This window comes from Triticum urartu, chromosome 2A, assembly GCF_056163025.1.
Source record: "Triticum urartu cultivar PI428250 chromosome 2A, HENAU_Tu73, whole genome shotgun sequence".
NCBI lineage: Eukaryota > Viridiplantae > Streptophyta > Magnoliopsida > Poales > Poaceae > Triticum > Triticum urartu.
Genome location: NC_141874.1, coordinates 45,642,693 through 45,660,267, shown reverse-complemented (window position 1 = coordinate 45,660,267; position 17,575 = coordinate 45,642,693). Strand labels below are relative to the sequence as shown.

The 17,575-nt window shown below is 43.1% G+C and overlaps 1 protein-coding gene, 1 long non-coding RNA gene and 1 pseudogene across 15 annotated transcripts; 1 reads left to right on the top strand and 2 right to left on the bottom strand.

Annotated features, from left to right (window-relative positions):
• Positions 1–524: 524 nt before the first annotated feature.
• Positions 525–7,457, bottom strand: LOC147983512 (uncharacterized). 14 transcript variants are annotated; one of them, XR_015615682.1, is made up of 11 exons: positions 6,818–7,457; positions 6,593–6,718; positions 6,288–6,468; positions 5,726–5,848; positions 4,738–4,903; positions 4,477–4,555; positions 3,630–3,767; positions 2,843–3,029; positions 2,058–2,136; positions 1,430–1,524; positions 525–657 (listed from the first exon to the last, which is right to left on the bottom strand). It is a non-coding gene; the product is annotated as an uncharacterized LOC147983512 (long non-coding RNA). The 14 variants fall into 14 exon arrangements; XR_015615686.1 differs by lacking the exon at positions 525–657 and having other exon boundaries at positions 1,458–1,645; positions 2,843–2,893; positions 2,959–3,029; XR_015615678.1 differs by lacking the exon at positions 525–657 and having other exon boundaries at positions 1,458–1,645.
• A 1,809-nt stretch (positions 7,458–9,266) lies between these two features.
• Positions 9,267–9,835, bottom strand: LOC147983511 (citrate-binding protein-like). The gene is made up of 2 exons (XM_087540758.1): positions 9,599–9,835; positions 9,267–9,542 (listed from the first exon to the last, which is right to left on the bottom strand). The coding sequence occupies exons 1-2, from the start codon at positions 9,833–9,835 to the stop codon at positions 9,267–9,269; spliced, it is 513 nt and encodes a 170-aa protein (XP_087396884.1).
• Positions 9,836–11,870: 2,035 nt separating this feature from the next.
• LOC147983510 (protein FAR1-RELATED SEQUENCE 5-like) lies at positions 11,871–14,672 on the top strand (annotated as a pseudogene).
• The last annotated feature ends 2,903 nt before the right edge of the window (positions 14,673–17,575 follow it).

The window sequence follows — 17,575 nt, the reverse complement described above, 5'->3', positions numbered from 1 at the left end:
AAGGGTAGCAAGTTCATCACATAGAGATACTAGTAGACTGCCCGTGCGTTGCCACGGGCCAGGGAAAAATTTGTAAACAATGCTCAAGTTACCCGCCTCGAGCGAAAACATTGCACGCAAATATCTTCTCTCTATTCCAACAAACACCATGCACCCCATCTAGCCTCTGTTTTTTGTTGAACTTCTCCCTAGCCCTCTTTGTCCATACATAAACCATCCTCTTAATATGCGGTAACTTGATTATGCATGTGGCTTCTATGTCATTGTTTTGTTGTCTCGCACTACTATGTATGTTAAAAATATGGCATGTACAAGGCACCTCACCTTAGTAGAAATAGTAAAATGTGGCATATGAACAAGAAAACAATCTTTCCACCACATGTTCATTCACAAACTAATAATTCTCTATTTATCTTTGGGCTCTGCCTCCATTTCCACCTAAGATGCATCTCCATCACTTTATCTCACTAATACATATTTTCCTACAGACCTCAAATATACATACAAGAATCACACGACAAGGTTGCATCATTGTCATTCCATCTCTTCTTTCACTTCGGCTCTTTTGGTCATTGCAACACCAGCGTGCGCCGTCTTCACACTGCTCCAAATCTGCCCATGTTTCCATCCGGCTCCAAATACGCCCATTTTTTTTCTCTAAGTCAGTCATGTCGTAACAAATTTGTACTTTCAGCCTCAGAATTTCATTGTTTGGAACGAGGAGGGATTTCAGAGTTCACTTCTCTAAAAGAGAATGCAACCCATATTGATACAGATTAGTGATGAACAAAAAATTGCTTCCATAGATGTAAATTTCTTCTGTATGAAAATATATTTTGTTTCAAATGTTGATACTCCTTGCTTTTGGAACTTTAGTTTCCTTCATATGGTTTTTTCACTTCCTTTTTTTGGATGGTAACTTTTTCGGGTCAAATTACTTCTATGGCAACTAAATATTGTTTCCATATGGTTAAATTTTGTTTGTTTGGACTGACCATAGAAAATGATTCCTTGAATTGGCAATCGCTTCAATGTAGTACTCCCTCCATCCCGCAATAAGTGACTCAAAAATGACTCAACTTTGCACTCCTTCCTTCAATTGGAGTATATGTTTTCTTTTCTCATAGGAAAGGAGTGCTTTAATTTTTTACAGAACAAAATTGAGATTGATTTATTCTTTAGTTAAAATTGGTGCCACGAATATGTTTCATGGAATCTGAGAATTGTTCCAAACGTATCGATAAAGTACTTCCAATATAGTAAAAATTGGCAGTCTAAGGATTTTGCATTGAACCTCTTTTAAAATGGTGATGAAAGACCACACATGTTGAAGATAAGTTTGGCCTTAATCTAATCGAGAAACAACTGTTTTTCATGCCAGACAAGCAACTACTCCTCTCCGACTCAATGTGCCACACCATTCACTCACCGGTGTAATCCATACACATGTTCAGTACCTTTTGAATTTTATGCTCCCGCTTCTCCATGTGTCAACCCCTTTGTTCCTTGTTGACCCTAGCTTGTCTTGATGCAACATCAAGCAACAAAATATTACACCTGATACGACATCAAGCTATACAGGAACTATTAGACCACCCAAATTATTGAAGCTTCAGAATTTGTGTCTGGGTCCATGCCTAATAAACTGGAAGAAAACCAAAAGATACTTATTGATATGAATCAACTTGGTTAAGTATGGTCAAATACAATGCACGGTGGAATATCTGCCCTGGAAAACAAAAGAAAAGGAGATGGAAGAAATCATGCACTCAATGGGTGGCTGTAAGTTCACGGGTATCAAGACTTGGCTCACATATCATTGATCATGGGTCTGTCAATATGGCTCCGGTGCCCAGTTTATCACGGTGTTTTGTTATTATTTCCGAGATAGTACTTTCTATTATAGTGTTGAGATAAGCAATTTAGATGTTTTAAATATTCCCAGCTCTTTGGATAAGAAGTATTTCAGTAACTGAATAATCTTTGACCGTCCAAAAGAACTACGATGTTTCTTTGGGAATAACAGCAGAACAAAAAATTCGAGAATCATGGCTGACCTATGAGGCGCAGATGTTGTCGAGGACCTATAACCATGCCTCCTCTCCTTTGCGCAACCTTGAAACCACGAGTAATTACCTGGCATTATTTCATTATCTCAGCTGGTTTTATGACTTCGAACATATGAGAGTACTCTAACATGTAAAATAATTCTTTCTCAGGTTCCAAATAAGTCAACAGTAGGTCAAAAATAGAGGTGAAACATTGCCAGGCAGGCAGACACACAACAACAGCCGATGATTATAGCTTAAGGTCCAATGAGGATAATATAAGTAGTGGAAAACGGAATTTTGTATCCACATCCCTATTGATCAAGGAGTAAGTCAACATGATACAAGGAACGTACAACAACACACCCGAGACAATATAATTACAACACTGCAGAAAAATTAGAGATCCATGTAATCAAATATCTCTTTGTTAAATTTTAGCTGAACAACTTAACTTATAGAGTGTCGATGGTTCAGATCTTTTTCCTTTTAATTAACATGTGAGTTATTATAAAGTGGGTAATTTCTTTTTGCGGTATATAAAGTGGGTAATTCATATAGACTAAGACATGGAAAAAGGGTGTAGGTGGTGCAAATTCATAGCAAGTTTTATATTGGATGCACACAAACAACTGTGTGGACACACAAAAAGAAAACAATCACTTTGAAAGTTTGAATAGAAATGTCTAAATGAACATCAGATGGTCTAGTGTCTCCACTGAGAGCACTACATGGACCCCTCATTAACAATTTAGCAATGAACAAACAATTCTAGTATTTAGACATGAGAATACCTTGTACAGAATTTCAAAGCCATAAAAAACGTTACCACTGGTTTGGGTATCCTGGAAATAAAACAGAGGTAATAAATTCCTTATAACTAATCAGGTGAACATAGAAAATTGATTACCTCTGGTTTGATCCCATGTGCTCTAGCCAAAAATAGATCAAATCGGCAGGATATCCTATAAGGAAACAAATCTAGCAAGGAAACTGATTATTATTATATCTAATTTCCAGCTACCAGTGGTAGGCGCAAAGTGGAACACTATTACGTAGGACAACAAATTTGGGCAGGAGGATGTATAATGGTTATGAATGCCAGGCAAAGTGTATTAAGTTCATAACTATGAGCATGCAAATAATTTATATGAAGGGTCCCTTTTCTTCTGCATAAGTCAGACATACTGTATGTATGTGTAATGTGTCAACCTGTACACAAATACAAAATATATATTACAACGGAAAATGCGTGAATATGATGATGAATATCTTATTCTGAACTCTTTTGCATCTTGTATAATGGACACGGATTGAGATTCTAATTTCGGCACTACTGGAGAGTATGTTGTGTGCAAAACGAAACTACATGCAGTAATCTACATGATTGTTCGTACCAACAGAGAAACAATTTTGCATTTAGTAGATGTGTGTATGTTTCAGGGTTACTTTCACAATATTTAGTTGCTATAGAAAAAACACTTAAGGCTAGCAAATAGAATTAACCTAGTACATAGAAAGTAGAGAACTGACCGCTGCAGTAAATTATGAACTGATATCACACATAAAACAGTAACATACCCCAAAATCTATTCCTCGCAGCTCCCCACAAGTCTTCCTTCACCCTCTTCTGCTCCACCAACCCCTGTTATGATTTCTCTCCCCTTAAATCACTCTTCTTACTCTGCATACCATCTCTGTCTCCCCAGCCCAAACATGCTAGTACCGTCAGTAGCGCGTCCGGCACCCCACGAAAGAAAACACAATACAACCCACACATGAATAATGATGTAAACATACATGAAATTATGAACGCTCCAAGAAAATCATTCTGTAAATAACTTGAATGGTGTGTTGATATGCAGAAACATCTACTTCTTTACAAGACATTTACTTGTTTGGATTGCAAAACAAATATTGTTGTAGGAAATGATCTATTGGAAACTGGTACAAAACTTCAAACATCTTTACTGCTGGACATAGAACAAGCACACAACATCCTGTAATTATTTAGTTGCAGACGTACATGCATGACAGCCAACATATATAAAGTCTTGTGATGAATTGTGTTCAATGGTGAAGAAACTTGCAGCGAAGTGTTTCCTATTAAATGACCTCCCAAACCCAATGTTGGTTGGTCCACTCTACTAAGCTGTGCTATGTCAATAATCAAAAGAAATATATGCTTGTTTTACCACTGGCAATCATGAAAAGCCTACTGACTTTTGAATATAACTTTATCTGAAGATTATGTTATTTGCCCCGTCGACTTTGTTGCCTAGCTGGACAATCAGTACTGCAGTTGCCTAGATCCTACCCTCCTACGGACACTTATGTTCTAATCTGGAGATGAGGTGAGTACAGGGGTCACCCATGGATATATTGTCTAGACTATGAGATAGCACAGGAGATGAAGCAATGTGTGTACCTGGACGCCGCACTGGTTGAGGCACTTGATGGCGACTGATAAGCGCCTCCTGTTGCCGATAAAAGCAATTGTTCTTGACCTTCGTTTAGGAGAATACCCAGAGTCAATGTGAAAGCATACGACTACATTTTCAATAAAATGGCTGAGAAATATTCATGTTTTTATGGAAGCACAACATGCTCGGGAGGGTAAAACTATCAAATTAGAGCAAGGATAATTACAGGAATCCAATTTAATAAATTAAGGAGATCATCTCAATACTGAATTACGAGGGTGGGTGATCCTCTAGGATTCCAGATCAATAAACACAACGTGGTGCGTGGTACGTTCCCCCCGACTCAAGGGAAACAGTAGATTGATTAGAAATTCATTCTTGCTTCCTGTCGCATTGTCCACCTGTCTTGTTTCCTCGCAGCTCCACCTTCCCCTGCAGCAATAGCCAGGCCCTAAAACACCGAGCTCCTCTGCATCTCAGCGGGAAAGATAGAGAGATCGGATTGCATCTCACAAGCACACTTTAAAACATGAGTTGATGGATGGCATCCGTAGCCGAACCCTAGTAACAATTGTGTATTATTGATTGGCACAATCAGAACCTAACTAACAACCACCTTTCAGTGTCAGTAGATCTATAGATGTTGCATCCCACTTCACGTCCTAAGATTGTCTACAAAAACTTCACGTCCAAGTGACAGAAGCACAAAGGCTTCCATCAAAAAAATAATTTTTTCATAACAAAATCTCTGCTATAAAGGATGCAACTATGACGAAGATATGCCTCTGTGTTTACCTTACATCATCAGAAGTTCAAAACTAATGCTAGATTTATTTTTTATAGAGAGATGCTAGGTATGATAATACAACAGTAGTAAATGCCACATGATCCATTTGTGCAACGTCTGCCCTCCAATTCTTATTTAAGTGCTGGAATTAAAAGGGCAAAGCAGTGGGACATCACCACCCACCCATTAAATTTTTTGGATATTAACAATATGACTTTAAGGGGGAAAATCCTCACTGAACAGTAAGCTCCCATTGCTAATCTAATAAAAATAATTGATCAAAATATGCAGGTTTGGCCCCTATCCCAAAGCTACTCCCTAATGTGCCTTAGTGGAATATAGTCTGCCGCAATCAAAAGATGAAATAAACAGCAAAAGATTCAAATAAGAAGTCAATGTCTTCCCTAGATAGTACCATAGACCAAACAGCAGCGACATTGCATTAGGGAGGTTCGTTGCGTACATACCAGATGTACTCGGCGACGAACACGGTAGTCTCAATGGCGAGGGCCAGAACCTTCAACCCAGATGCTCCTCCCGACGCCCCACACCCTTGCTGCCGCCGACTTCGTGTGGATGGCTTACTTGTCCTGCACCATGAATTGGGCACGACAAAGATTTTACTTTTAGGAAACAAATTTACCATAATGTGAAAGCACTGTAATTATGCGGCATAGCAGGACATTGACTTTATGCTTGCAGATTTATCACCTCTAGCAACGGTTGCCAAATTGCCACAACGATAGAGCCCCAACCAGATTACTGATCTATCTTAACTCTTAAGTATTAACTTATTAAATGTAAAATTCAGATGCAAGTGCAGTAGATTTATCACCTCTAGCAACGGTTGCCAAATTGCCACAACGATAGAGCCCCAACCAGATTACTGATCTATCTTAACTCTCAAGTATTAACTTATTAAATGTAAAATTCAGATGCAAGTGCAGTAGATTACTGCAGTTTAGCACTAACTGTACAACCAACAATTAAGATTTCAGAGGGCAAGCACTGTAGAATAGCATATGCTACCTTCACATCGGGTCCATGAGGTGTCGTGCAGCCACTGTGCGAAACCGACAGGCTCAGCCACGGTATGGGGCACACTTATCTTCAAATCCCGACAATCAACATCGTCCCACACTGGAAGATGCCAAGGCAATTCTGAACCTGACGCCCTACTGTTCTTTAATCTCTACATCCCAAATCAACTCTGGATCAACCAAAACAATAAAAAAACATTAGTAAGTACTAAAAGGGAAATTAATGGCCGAATTTGGATATTTCTGCATGCATCAGACATGCAAAAGTACTGATTCTAGGCACATGAATCGTACATTTGGATGCTTGGACGGACTGGTTGCATCAAAGATAATTAAGCTCTCAGTGTTAGCAAGTATAATGCTTAAATACTGGCAGAATCATGTTCCTCACGCATGGTGTTGCAATATTGCTTTTGGCGTCTAGCTCAACCAAAACAGCCGAGATGAGACAGCAAGGAAGCGGGTCAGTGTTGTACCTCAAGGATTTTCCTTCTGAACAAATTCAGCAAAATAGATTACCTGGCATATAATCACCCAGTCGCTCCCAAGGTCCAAAGGCACAGGAGACTGCGACCGGGACCTTCGCAAGAGGCCGGTCATGGTGGCGGTCAGACGTCGATCCCGCAGCTCGGCAAAAGGCGGCCATGGCTCGCGAGGCGCACGTGCGCAGTGCAGTCAGGGCATCGTGGATCGAGGAGGTTGAGGAGGAGGCGCGACGCTCACGCCACAGACGACCGGCGACGGACCAGAATTGGCGGAAGGAGAGGGCCATGAATCGGGGCGAGATCGGGCGGTCGCGGATGAACAAGGGTCGGAGAGAGAAGGAGGAGAACGGAGAGGAAACATGAGGCAGGTAGGTTGCGCGAGATCGCCGGTGTGGCCCTCGTCGGCGGCGGGGCTCCCGGCCAGATCTACGTATGGTGGGGTGGTGGCTCTGGCAGGAGGTAGGGAGACGGAACCGCCCCGCCGCTGTCGTCCCTGGGCGCGGCGCGGCTTCGCCGGCCGGCCCTCCGGCAGCGGCGTTGCGGGGAGCGGTGGGGGCGGAGCGGGCCTTGGGCGGCAGCGCGGAGCGTGGCGGCTGGGCAAACCCTAGCGCTGTTTCAGATCGAGGGGAGCCTCGTTCCCGTCGGAGCTCGAGGGGTTTTTTTTCGTTGGTTTTTCTTCGTAGGTATTTTGTCGTTCGATTCAGTTAATAACGACGGGTGTTTGGGCGTGTGCGGGACTCGATCCCGGGGTTTTTTTTGGTTTTTCGCGGCTGAAGGGATGGTGGGAGGAAGTATCAAAAAAGTACCAAAAAGACCGGGTGAGGTGGGACGAAAATAAAACCCGGAACGCGACCTACCAACTGAGACATTAGGAGTAGAGATACACGAATTTAAGGACATGACATGATTCACCGGCGCCGTGCCGTGTCCCAACTCCCAACAAAAGAGGAACTTTGTCAAGTAAGAATCACTAAAAGAAATAAAACTACGAGGGAGTGGATGTTTGTATTGCTTTTCGGTAAGCTTCGATCAAGGTGCAAAATGGTGGTGTGAAGTTGACATTTTGGGAGATTCCTTGGTTCTACATAGCCCTTTATTTGGCACTTTTTTAATTGAATTTTCTTTAGCATTGCTCTAGTCTCATAATGTTTTCTAGTGCTAGAAATGTTCCTGAACGTTAGGATATTGGAGGATATGTGCTGATGTGTTAAGCTACAAGATTGGGCACTATATACTACATGTCCCCTTTGTGAATTCTTGATCGAAGTCGTCTTCCTCTTCCTCTACCTCTCCTTTACTTTGTTTCTTCCTCTTGGGATATAACAAGGCCACTCTTGTGTCTAAACCTGGGCATCACTTGGGCCGGGCCAGGTTTAGGGCCGAGCTTACAAAAGCCTGAGGTAGAAACCTCAAGCTCAAGCCAACATTTGATTCACATTTGGTCCGTCAAGCTAACTATGACTGTGAGATAGCTAGACATTGTTCCGTACTTCTTAGGGTGAATCAATAAACATATCTTTCACATCCGTCACTTTTGGTGACACATATGCTTGTGTTTTTAAGAAAGTAAGTGAGAGTGTGATAACATTTCTAATAATTTATGTGAGTGACATATTATTGATTGGAGATGTGTAAATTTCTTGACATGAATTAAGACTTCATTGAAAAACAGGTTTTTTTAATGAAGGAATTGGGCTAGGCAGCATATGTGTTAGGCATAATAATCTATGAAGATAGAAGTGCCTAATAGGGCTAAGCCAAAATACACGTCTGCTTGGCCCAAGGTGAACATGTGCTTCAAAGCCCTATATTCAAATCTTCGTGATGCCAAACAAAAATTGCTCAAAGAAAAATGGTGGCTGTGGCCACCGTCCTCCTAGTTCAAGGGGGTTGGAGCGTAATTGGTTCTTATTGGATTGTCTATATTACGGGTGGAGACGAACTCAGGTTCACCACATCCCGGCACACCTTCTCCACTACCAAGAGCATCGAATAGAAGTCCGCTACCCATCTCTGAGAATTTAAGAACCAAAACGGTCAACATAGTTTTACGAGACAAGGAGGAAGCAAAAAAACACAATTAGGACACCAATTTGGAGGAGAGGAGAGGGAAGATCCCGACAAGTAAAGAGCGAATGTCTCATATGGCCCTTCTATGCTCTAGGGCAAGAGCGGGAGTGTTTAGTGGTTCCCCTAACGAATGAGCGGTCGTTATAGCGGTACTTCAAAGTCATCCTATAAGTAAAAATCGTTTTAAGAAACAAGTCACGGACACGCTAGCGGTCACATGTACGTGTACTACTCCAAGCAACAACCTTTATTCAACTTCTAGTGGTAATAATTGTAATATAAACATAGGGTGGTGTAAACATATACGACGTGCTAGTACTAGTACCCAATGCCGATACACATGGCTATCTACCGTCTAGTGCTTAGTATAGAGCGTGACGTTGATCCATCGCGACTCCATGCAGCTGGATTGGTCATGGTGCTGCATGTAGACCCCGATCGAACTTGCAGTAGTAGGACTCGCTCGCCCCGTCGACATACACGGCCACCGTGGATGCGCCGACGTCGTGCATCACGTTGAGTCGGAACCACCGGTCGTAGATGTTGGGCTCGACGGCCGCCCCACTGTAGAAGCGCAGGACGCCGTCGTAGACGTGCAGCATCAACACTGTCGAGTGCGCGGCGCCCTCCTCGTTGTGGATCTGCATCACCGACACGCCGGAGGTCCCCGACGGCACGTAGCCGTAGCCCTGGCCGATTTGGAGCGCGTGAACTTTGAACAATAATGCATGTGCTTTGTACTTACACGTAGCCGGACTTCGGAGCGCGGGTTGGTGTGGGTGGCGGTGTTGAAGGGCTTGTCGTTGCGATGAACCCAGAATGTCCGCACGCCGTCGCGGTACCGGAACCGCTGGTTCTCCGGCACGTTGTATGGGCTCTGCACCTGGAAGTCGCCGTCGGGGAGCTGCACTTTCTGGAACCCGGCGGTGGGGTTCCCACTGCCACCGGCAGCCGCGAGGGCATGCTGCAGGAAGGTGGTCATGGCCACGAGAAGCACTAGGAGACGAAGCCATGGGCTTGTGAGAGAAGCCATTGCTTCAACCTGTGAGGAAGAGAGGAGGAAGAGGTGGAGCACTAGGTAGCTAACTGATCTTTAGCTGGCAAGCAGAAGCTGCCTCGGTTCAGATCGATGCGGGAGAAAGAAGATTGCTCGAGAGCTTAAATAGCAATGGGTCAGTTTGAACGGAGGTGTGTGGATGCATCACGGAAGCAGCACGCGTTCACTCTGCCTGACGTCGTGCATTGGGGTGCACGGTCGGTATATACGTTGCAAGAACGTACGTGTACGTAGTAGCCCAGGTGTGCGATTGGACGTGCACTCCTTTTCTACCGCGCGTGCTCCCTTGGACTTGTGATTATTCATCAGGAGCCTAGCACCCTGCTCGAAACGTCACGAACAGGCTTCACGCCGGACAGGCAGCGTACGTCGCTGCACGCCATGCTGGAACATTCTTGCGTTATTTTTATTTATTTTTGCGAAATGAACATTCTTGCGTCTTAGTTATATACTCCCTCCGTCCGGAAATACTTGTCGAAGAAATGCATAAAATTGAATGTATCTAGAACTAAAATACATCTAGATACATCCATTCTTTCGACAAGTATTTCTGGACGGAGCGAGTATACACTATTACAGGATAACACATGTTTTGCTATGCCATTCTTCGGTTCTGAAATTAACTCTAGTTTTCTCCCCAAGCTTCTTATGTCTATTCACATTTCCGCTGCTTACTGCGGAGGCGGTCGAGTAAACACGTACCCCGTGGGGTGATATTGGGTTGGTCATGTAGGGAGGTCCTTCCGATTTTGGGAATGTTCTGTTTGGTTCTTTCTTATCCAATTATTTCCATGTTTCATTTTCCCGTTCATTTATATATTTGCTTTATTTGTTAGTTTTTATATTCGTGAATGTTTTTCAAATTTATAAAAAGTTTCAACATCAAGAAACATAATTTACGTTACAGATTTGCTTTTTGAAAAAACCAAAGCGTTTTCTTATAAATTTGTGAAGAAACATAATAAGCAGTGAAGATTTTTTCCCTATTTTTGAACATTTTAAAGAATTTATTTTTTTCTGAAAACAAATATTGACATTTAAAAAATCATGAGCATTTTTTAAAATCATGAAAAAAAATTAGAATTCATGAATATATCTTTCATACTAGTGAAGAATTTTTTAAAATTTACGAACATTGTTTAACGTCAGGAATGTTTTTGCCGTCGCGGAAATTCCAAAGGATCCACGGAAGGAATTGAATTCTTGCACACAAGTTTGTGTAGCGCTAAGTTGGGTTTTGCCCAGCTTGTACCGGCTGTATCATGCACAGCACGCAAGAAAATGAGGAGTCATTTATCGGGAGCATCATTCTAAAGCACGTTACTGTCCACACACCTAGACCTAGTAGTATCAATGCAAGGGGCACTTGCTCCAGAATAAAGGGCCACGGTGATGGTGTGAGGAGAGGATCTTGCGAGAAGAAAAGAAGACTTGGAATGCATCAAAAAGTCACACACAAACTCTCATTTGTAAGGAAGTGGTCTTCCATGATGCAAGTGCATGCTCTAAGAAACAAATTATGCAACAATAGAGGTTTGTAATTCTTCCTGCTTCTAAGACTACCTCCATTTTCTCATGCTATTACTCCACAATAGTATATGTTTTAGGAGCTGTTTTACGGTGATTGGGTTAGTACTCGGAGTACTTAGCAGTACTTATATGTCTGATCACGTCTGATTTTTATTAGCCGTCAGATCTTGCGGGGAATTTTAATTGATTAAATTTAATATGTTAATTGCGATAAGGGCATAATGGTCCAGGGGGAAATATCTTTTCTTGAACCGATCACCTGAGGACCAGATCCATGTCTACTCGATCCAGTTCAGAATCCTCCTCCGATCTATTCGTCGCCGCTCGCCGCTCCTGACCTTCTCCGTCCTCGACCTGCCCGGCGAGAGGAATAAATGCATCGTCCTCGTCCTCCACCCAACCAACCCCAGCCCCCCACGCCGTCACCAAAGAAGAAGAAGGCCGGATCTGCGCCGGCTGAATCGGCGGCGACCGCGGCGGGCGATCCCATCTCTTCGCGCGTACCATCCTTAAGGTATGAATTCGGCTTGGCGTTCTGCTCGTTCTCTTGGCCGTTGCGCCCCTCCACCGTGCATGCAGTACAACCTCAACCCCACAAGATCAGGGTACGGACTAGAACAACGAATGGAAAGCTTCATCGTGGCATAGTTTCTCTTGAGCTAATCGCATCATGTTTGTTTAAGTAAGATGTTGACGTTTGAGATGAGATATACTAAAGGAAGATGAGATACTGGTTCCATGGTTCACTTAATTTAGTTTATTAAAGTCATCATCACTTTAGGTTTGCATAGCGCATGAAATATAGTTTAAAGGAAGATGAGATACTACTTGTTGGACGTTGATGATTGGTTTCCCTCACATGTCAAACCAGCAAAGTCTTTCCATGCACTTGTCTTTGCCTATGAGCTATTTTACACCTGCAACATTGATAAACAGAAAGATGTTGATGATTGGTTTCCCTCACATGTCATATGCAGGAAGACATGGCGTATGCAAGTGATGAGAGTATGTTCGAGTATGTAAATGTTGTCAGCAAGATGTTTGATAGTGAGGCTGAAGGCTATGAATTCTACAACAAATATGCTCTTGAAAAAGGTTTTAGTGTGAGGAAAAGCTACGTTGAGTGGGATGGATCCAACAAATACATAATTTTAAGGAAAATTGTGTGTAGTCGTCAAGGGTTTCGCGAAGATAAGCACATGAAAAGAAAGATGGAAGATAGAAAGAGAAGGCCACGAAGTTTAACTCGTGTTGGGTGTAATGCTAAATTGGTCATTACGAGACAGGAGGAAACCGGTCGGTGGTTTGTCAAGGATTTCATCGATGAGCATAGCCATCCTCTAGCCCCACGGGATCTTTCTTGTCTGCTGCGTTCACACAGACGAATTAGCGATGAGCAGAAAGCGGACATTGCGGACATGGAAAAATGTGGGATCCGCAAATACCGTATTATGGATATTTTATGCTTTCAATACGGTGGATTTGATAAGGTTGGATGCATAAAGAGGGACATTTATAATTTCTGCCATGCTAATAAGTAGGAGACAATCAATGTCGGTGATGCTAAAACGGTGATCATGCACATGATGGCGAGGCGAGAGCGAGATGTGGATTTTTTCTTCAAGTACTTGGTAGACGAGCATGGCCATCTGAAGGGACTGTTCTGGGCTGATAGTCAATCGCGACTTGACTACGAGGCTTTCGGAGACGTCATTGTTTTCGATAGCACATACAGAACCAACAAATACAATCTGCCATTCGTGCCTTTTGTCGGGTTGAATCACCATCGCAGCACTGTTATATTTGGCTGTGGTATAATTTCTCATGAAACAAGCCAGGCATACGAGTGGATGTTGCGGACCTTTTCTGATTGCATGGCACAGAAGCATCCGATATCTGTGATCACAGATGGGGACCTTGCAATGCAGAGAGCAATAAGAGTGGTCTGGCCAGACTCAAACCATAGACTATGTATATGGTACATTCAGCAGAACATTGTACACCATCTGCATGATGACGACGTAAAGGAGGAATTCAGATCTTTCATTTATGATACTTCTTCCATTGAAGAGCATGAGATAAAATGGATACAATTCTTACAACGGAATAAAGTAACCAGTGAGGAGTCTTGGCTGCATCAGATGTATCAGATGAGAAAGTTGTGGCGTGCTCCATATCTTGAGGGGCGTTGTTTCCTAGGATTGAGCAGCAATCAGAGGAGTGAGAGCTTGAACTCTGTGCTACATACGCATCTTGAGGGTAAGATGTCGTTGTTTGAAATGCTAGAGCACTATGAGCGTTGCCTTGCGTTGCGACGGATTAACGAAGCTCTCCATGACGTCGAAGCCTTGCAGTCCGTTCCATTTACAGAGGAAAATGCTTCGCCGCTTGAGAAACACGCCGCAACAGTTTTCACACCTAGTGTCTTTAAGATGGTCTTATGGAGCATAGATGTTGTCAGCAAATGTCAGATTAGAGAGATACTAGATGGATCAGAAGATTCCACTTATGTTGTGTCCAAGCAGGAAAGAATGGATAAAAAGTTTGGAGTGCGCATTGAAGAGCAAGGAGGTCTTTTGCACAGGGTGAGTTGTTCTTGCCGTAAGTTGGAATGCGCAGGCACACCATGTTCCCACATTTTTTACATATTGGGGATTTTAAAACAAGCAATTCTGCCCGGTTGTTGTGTTCCCACTAGGTGGACTATGAATGCAAAATGTGCATACGCACCTACCAGAAAAAACCAGATGTATGACTATTCGGTAAGCCTGCAGAGGTACCGCGAGTTGCGGAATTGTAGTCACGCCGCAAGTTTCCAGGCATGCCACTCTGATGAGGACTATCACCGTCTAAAGATGCTTTTGCAAGCACAACATCATGGCAAGCAATCAAGTTTGAACAAGCTGACAACAAGGAGTCAACTAATGCTCAGCATAACAGCATTAGGTTTGGCCCGTTGATGCCGCACTCGCAGAAAGTTGATAAGGTTCTGGATCCCGTGCATGTGCCAGGACGAGGTGCACCAAAGAAAAGGCTGCAGGCAAAGACAAAGAAGTCAAGATCACAAAATATTTGTGGCTATTGCAAGAAACCAGGTCACAATCGACGTAAATGCGCTAAACTGCTAGAGGTACGAAATATGTTCATATTTTTTTGCATGTGTTTTACTCATAATTGATGTCCATGTGATTTATTGTATTCTTCTGTGTAGGATCTCGAGGCTGAACTGTGATATCTACATACATCATGAACCGACGATGAGCCAGAGAAAGTCGTGTGCCATTCAGCTTTGTGTGACGTGGTCTTTACATTCTATTTCATCGTGACAGTAATTTAGTGAAGTGCGATTGTACTGCCATGTTACTGTATTAGTTCGACATCTTTCGTTTCCATTTTCTGTGTGTATCATTTGATGTCCAACTTTAAGAATGATGATGTATTTTGACAAATTGGGCACTATGATTCTTCACCCTTACTATGGTTGTCATGCATATTCATAATCATCATGCATATTCTTCATTTACAGAGCAATAATGACTGGCGTATTTTTTAAATAAGCGGGGCCCACTGGGGTGTGCTTGGAAATCTTTGAAAAACCTCCATGCACGTTCATCTTCGCTGCATGCAAATCGGGCGGCAGCCGCGGTGCCAGTAGCTGTCAAGGCCTTGATGAATCACTATTCACATGCAGGTCCCCGACTCTTGCATGCAGGTCCCCGACTCTTGCATGCAGGTCCCCTTGAGGCATAGACCGATGTTTTCAGCAGTCAGTCTAGAGGGCATTATAAATTCAAAAAAATTCAAAAAAATACAAAAACTTGGAAACCTAGTTTTGTTTGTGGAAGAGATCATGTGTGCCAAAACTGAGGTGATTTGGAGGTGGTCGAAAAAATGCCCGCATTCCCGGAGGGACCATTTGGTCTAACTTAAGCCAGTTTTTGAAAAAACATGAATTTTTCCACCACCTCCAAATCACCCAAATTTTCTTGTACATGGTTACCCACATGTGCAAAACATGTGTATGCAAGAAATTTTTGAAAAAACTTATTTTACAATGCCCCCTTGAAGCATAGACCGATGTTTTCAACAGTCAGTCTAGAGGGCATTATAAATTCAAAAAAATTCAAAAAAATACAAAAACTTGGAAACCTAGTTTTGTTTGTGGAAGAGATCATGTGTGCCAAAACTGAGGTGATTTGGAGGTGGTCGAAAAAATGCCCGCATTCCCGGAGGGACCATTTGGTACTTAAGCCAGTTTTTGAAAAAACGTGATTTTTTCCACCACCTCCAAATCACCCAAATTTTCTTGTACATGGTCACCCACATGTGCAAAACATGTGTATGCAAGAAAATTTTGAAAAAAATTATTTTACAATGGCCCCTTGAGGCATAGACCGATGTTTTCAGCAGTCAGTCTAGAGGGCATTATAAATTCAAAAAAATTCAAAAAAATACAAAAACTTGGAAACCTAGTTTTGTTTGTGGAAGAGATCATGTGTGCCAAAACTGAGGTGATTTGGAGGTGGTCGAAAAAATGCACATTTCTGATATTTTCATAGGTTACAAAATATATTATTGGACAGAATATAGACATCACCACACAACAACATCACATTCATCGAATACAATAGAAGATAGCTATCCGAATACAATTCATCATATTAGTCTCCGAATTCAAAAGACTGAACAAAGATAGAACATTATAAGTCTCGAGACCGCGAGTAGCGAGTTTGTCTTCACATTACAAGTCGATATCGATCATCTAAAATACCATCACATAGAAGAGAGTTGCGGTCATTACGATGAGCATCATCGTGATGAAACTGGTCTTCATCCGGTTCCTCCAACGCTCCCTCCTCTCTCCCGCTAGATAGCGGGCGTATCTAGATTCCGCCTCCGCCCTAGTGGTGTACCCTTTGTAACTGTTACCGCTGAAACGGTGAACCTGTTTCCGACACTCCTCCTAGTCGTCGTAGACTCCGGGAACCTTACCCTTGTACACGACATACGACGGCATCTCTATGCGCAAGCCAAACAACAAACAATACATAAGCAATAAATAAGTAAGCAACAAAAGGATCGAAAGAGAAAAGCAAGACATTAATAGCACAATTCATGGTCCTAGTAATAAATAGCATCGATTACATCTAAGTTGAACGACTGTCCAAACCAAAGAGACATACAATTCATTAAAGTTTAATTACAACATGAGCCAATCAATGTTTCAGAACTACACATAGCATCACTACTTTCGACTCGACTCATGGGACCGGAGCGTGGATGAAGCCGCCGTCTGTCCTGATGGTCATGAAATCGCGGGCGTTGTCAGCCTGCATTTGTAGCGTTGTGTCTATCTCATTGCACAGAACACGGAATGTTAGAAAAAATAAAAAACGATCGATGGATGCATTTTTTGCTGTTTTAGCTGATGTTGTTTTGGTGCTGTTTTCGTGCCATTTAGGATGGCTGCAGTGACTTTTTGGTGCCATTTTGATCTCTTAATATGGTTGCAGTGAGAGCAAAATATGGCTGTTATTTTTTTGTTTTGTTTCAGAAACAGGACAAACCAAAGGGCCCACGTCTCCCCTCTAGATTTTTCGAGGGCCAAAGGGCAGCACGTTTGAGTTTTCGAGGCAACTCCCCACGTCTCCCCTCCACTGGCAACTCCCCACGACTCCCCTCCACTGGCAACTCCCCACGACGCAGGGAACTCCCCTCCTATTGCATTGCCGCTCCATCTGCCTCTCTCTGCCTCCCTCCTCATTCCATTGCCGCTCCATCTTCCTCCCTCTGCCTCCCTCTGCCTCCACCATCAAGCAACTCCCCTCTGCCTCCACCATCGCTGGCCAGGAGGGCAATGGCGGAGGAATCATGGAGCAACTCCCCTCCGTCTGCCAAGAGAATGGTGGAGGCATCGTGGAGCAACTCCCCTCCGTCTGCCAAGCATCACCAAGGTGAGGCGTCTGGCAAGGAGCCGCTGGTGGTCGACGACAACGTTCCGGTCCCCGGGCAGAAGCAGGACTACACCGTGCCGCTCATGGTTGATATCCACTTGAAGAAGGAGAAGCTGGATGTCGTATGCACCAGCAATCCAGATGAAGCCGACAAGAGGATCCGCGAGATCAGGAGGAGGCT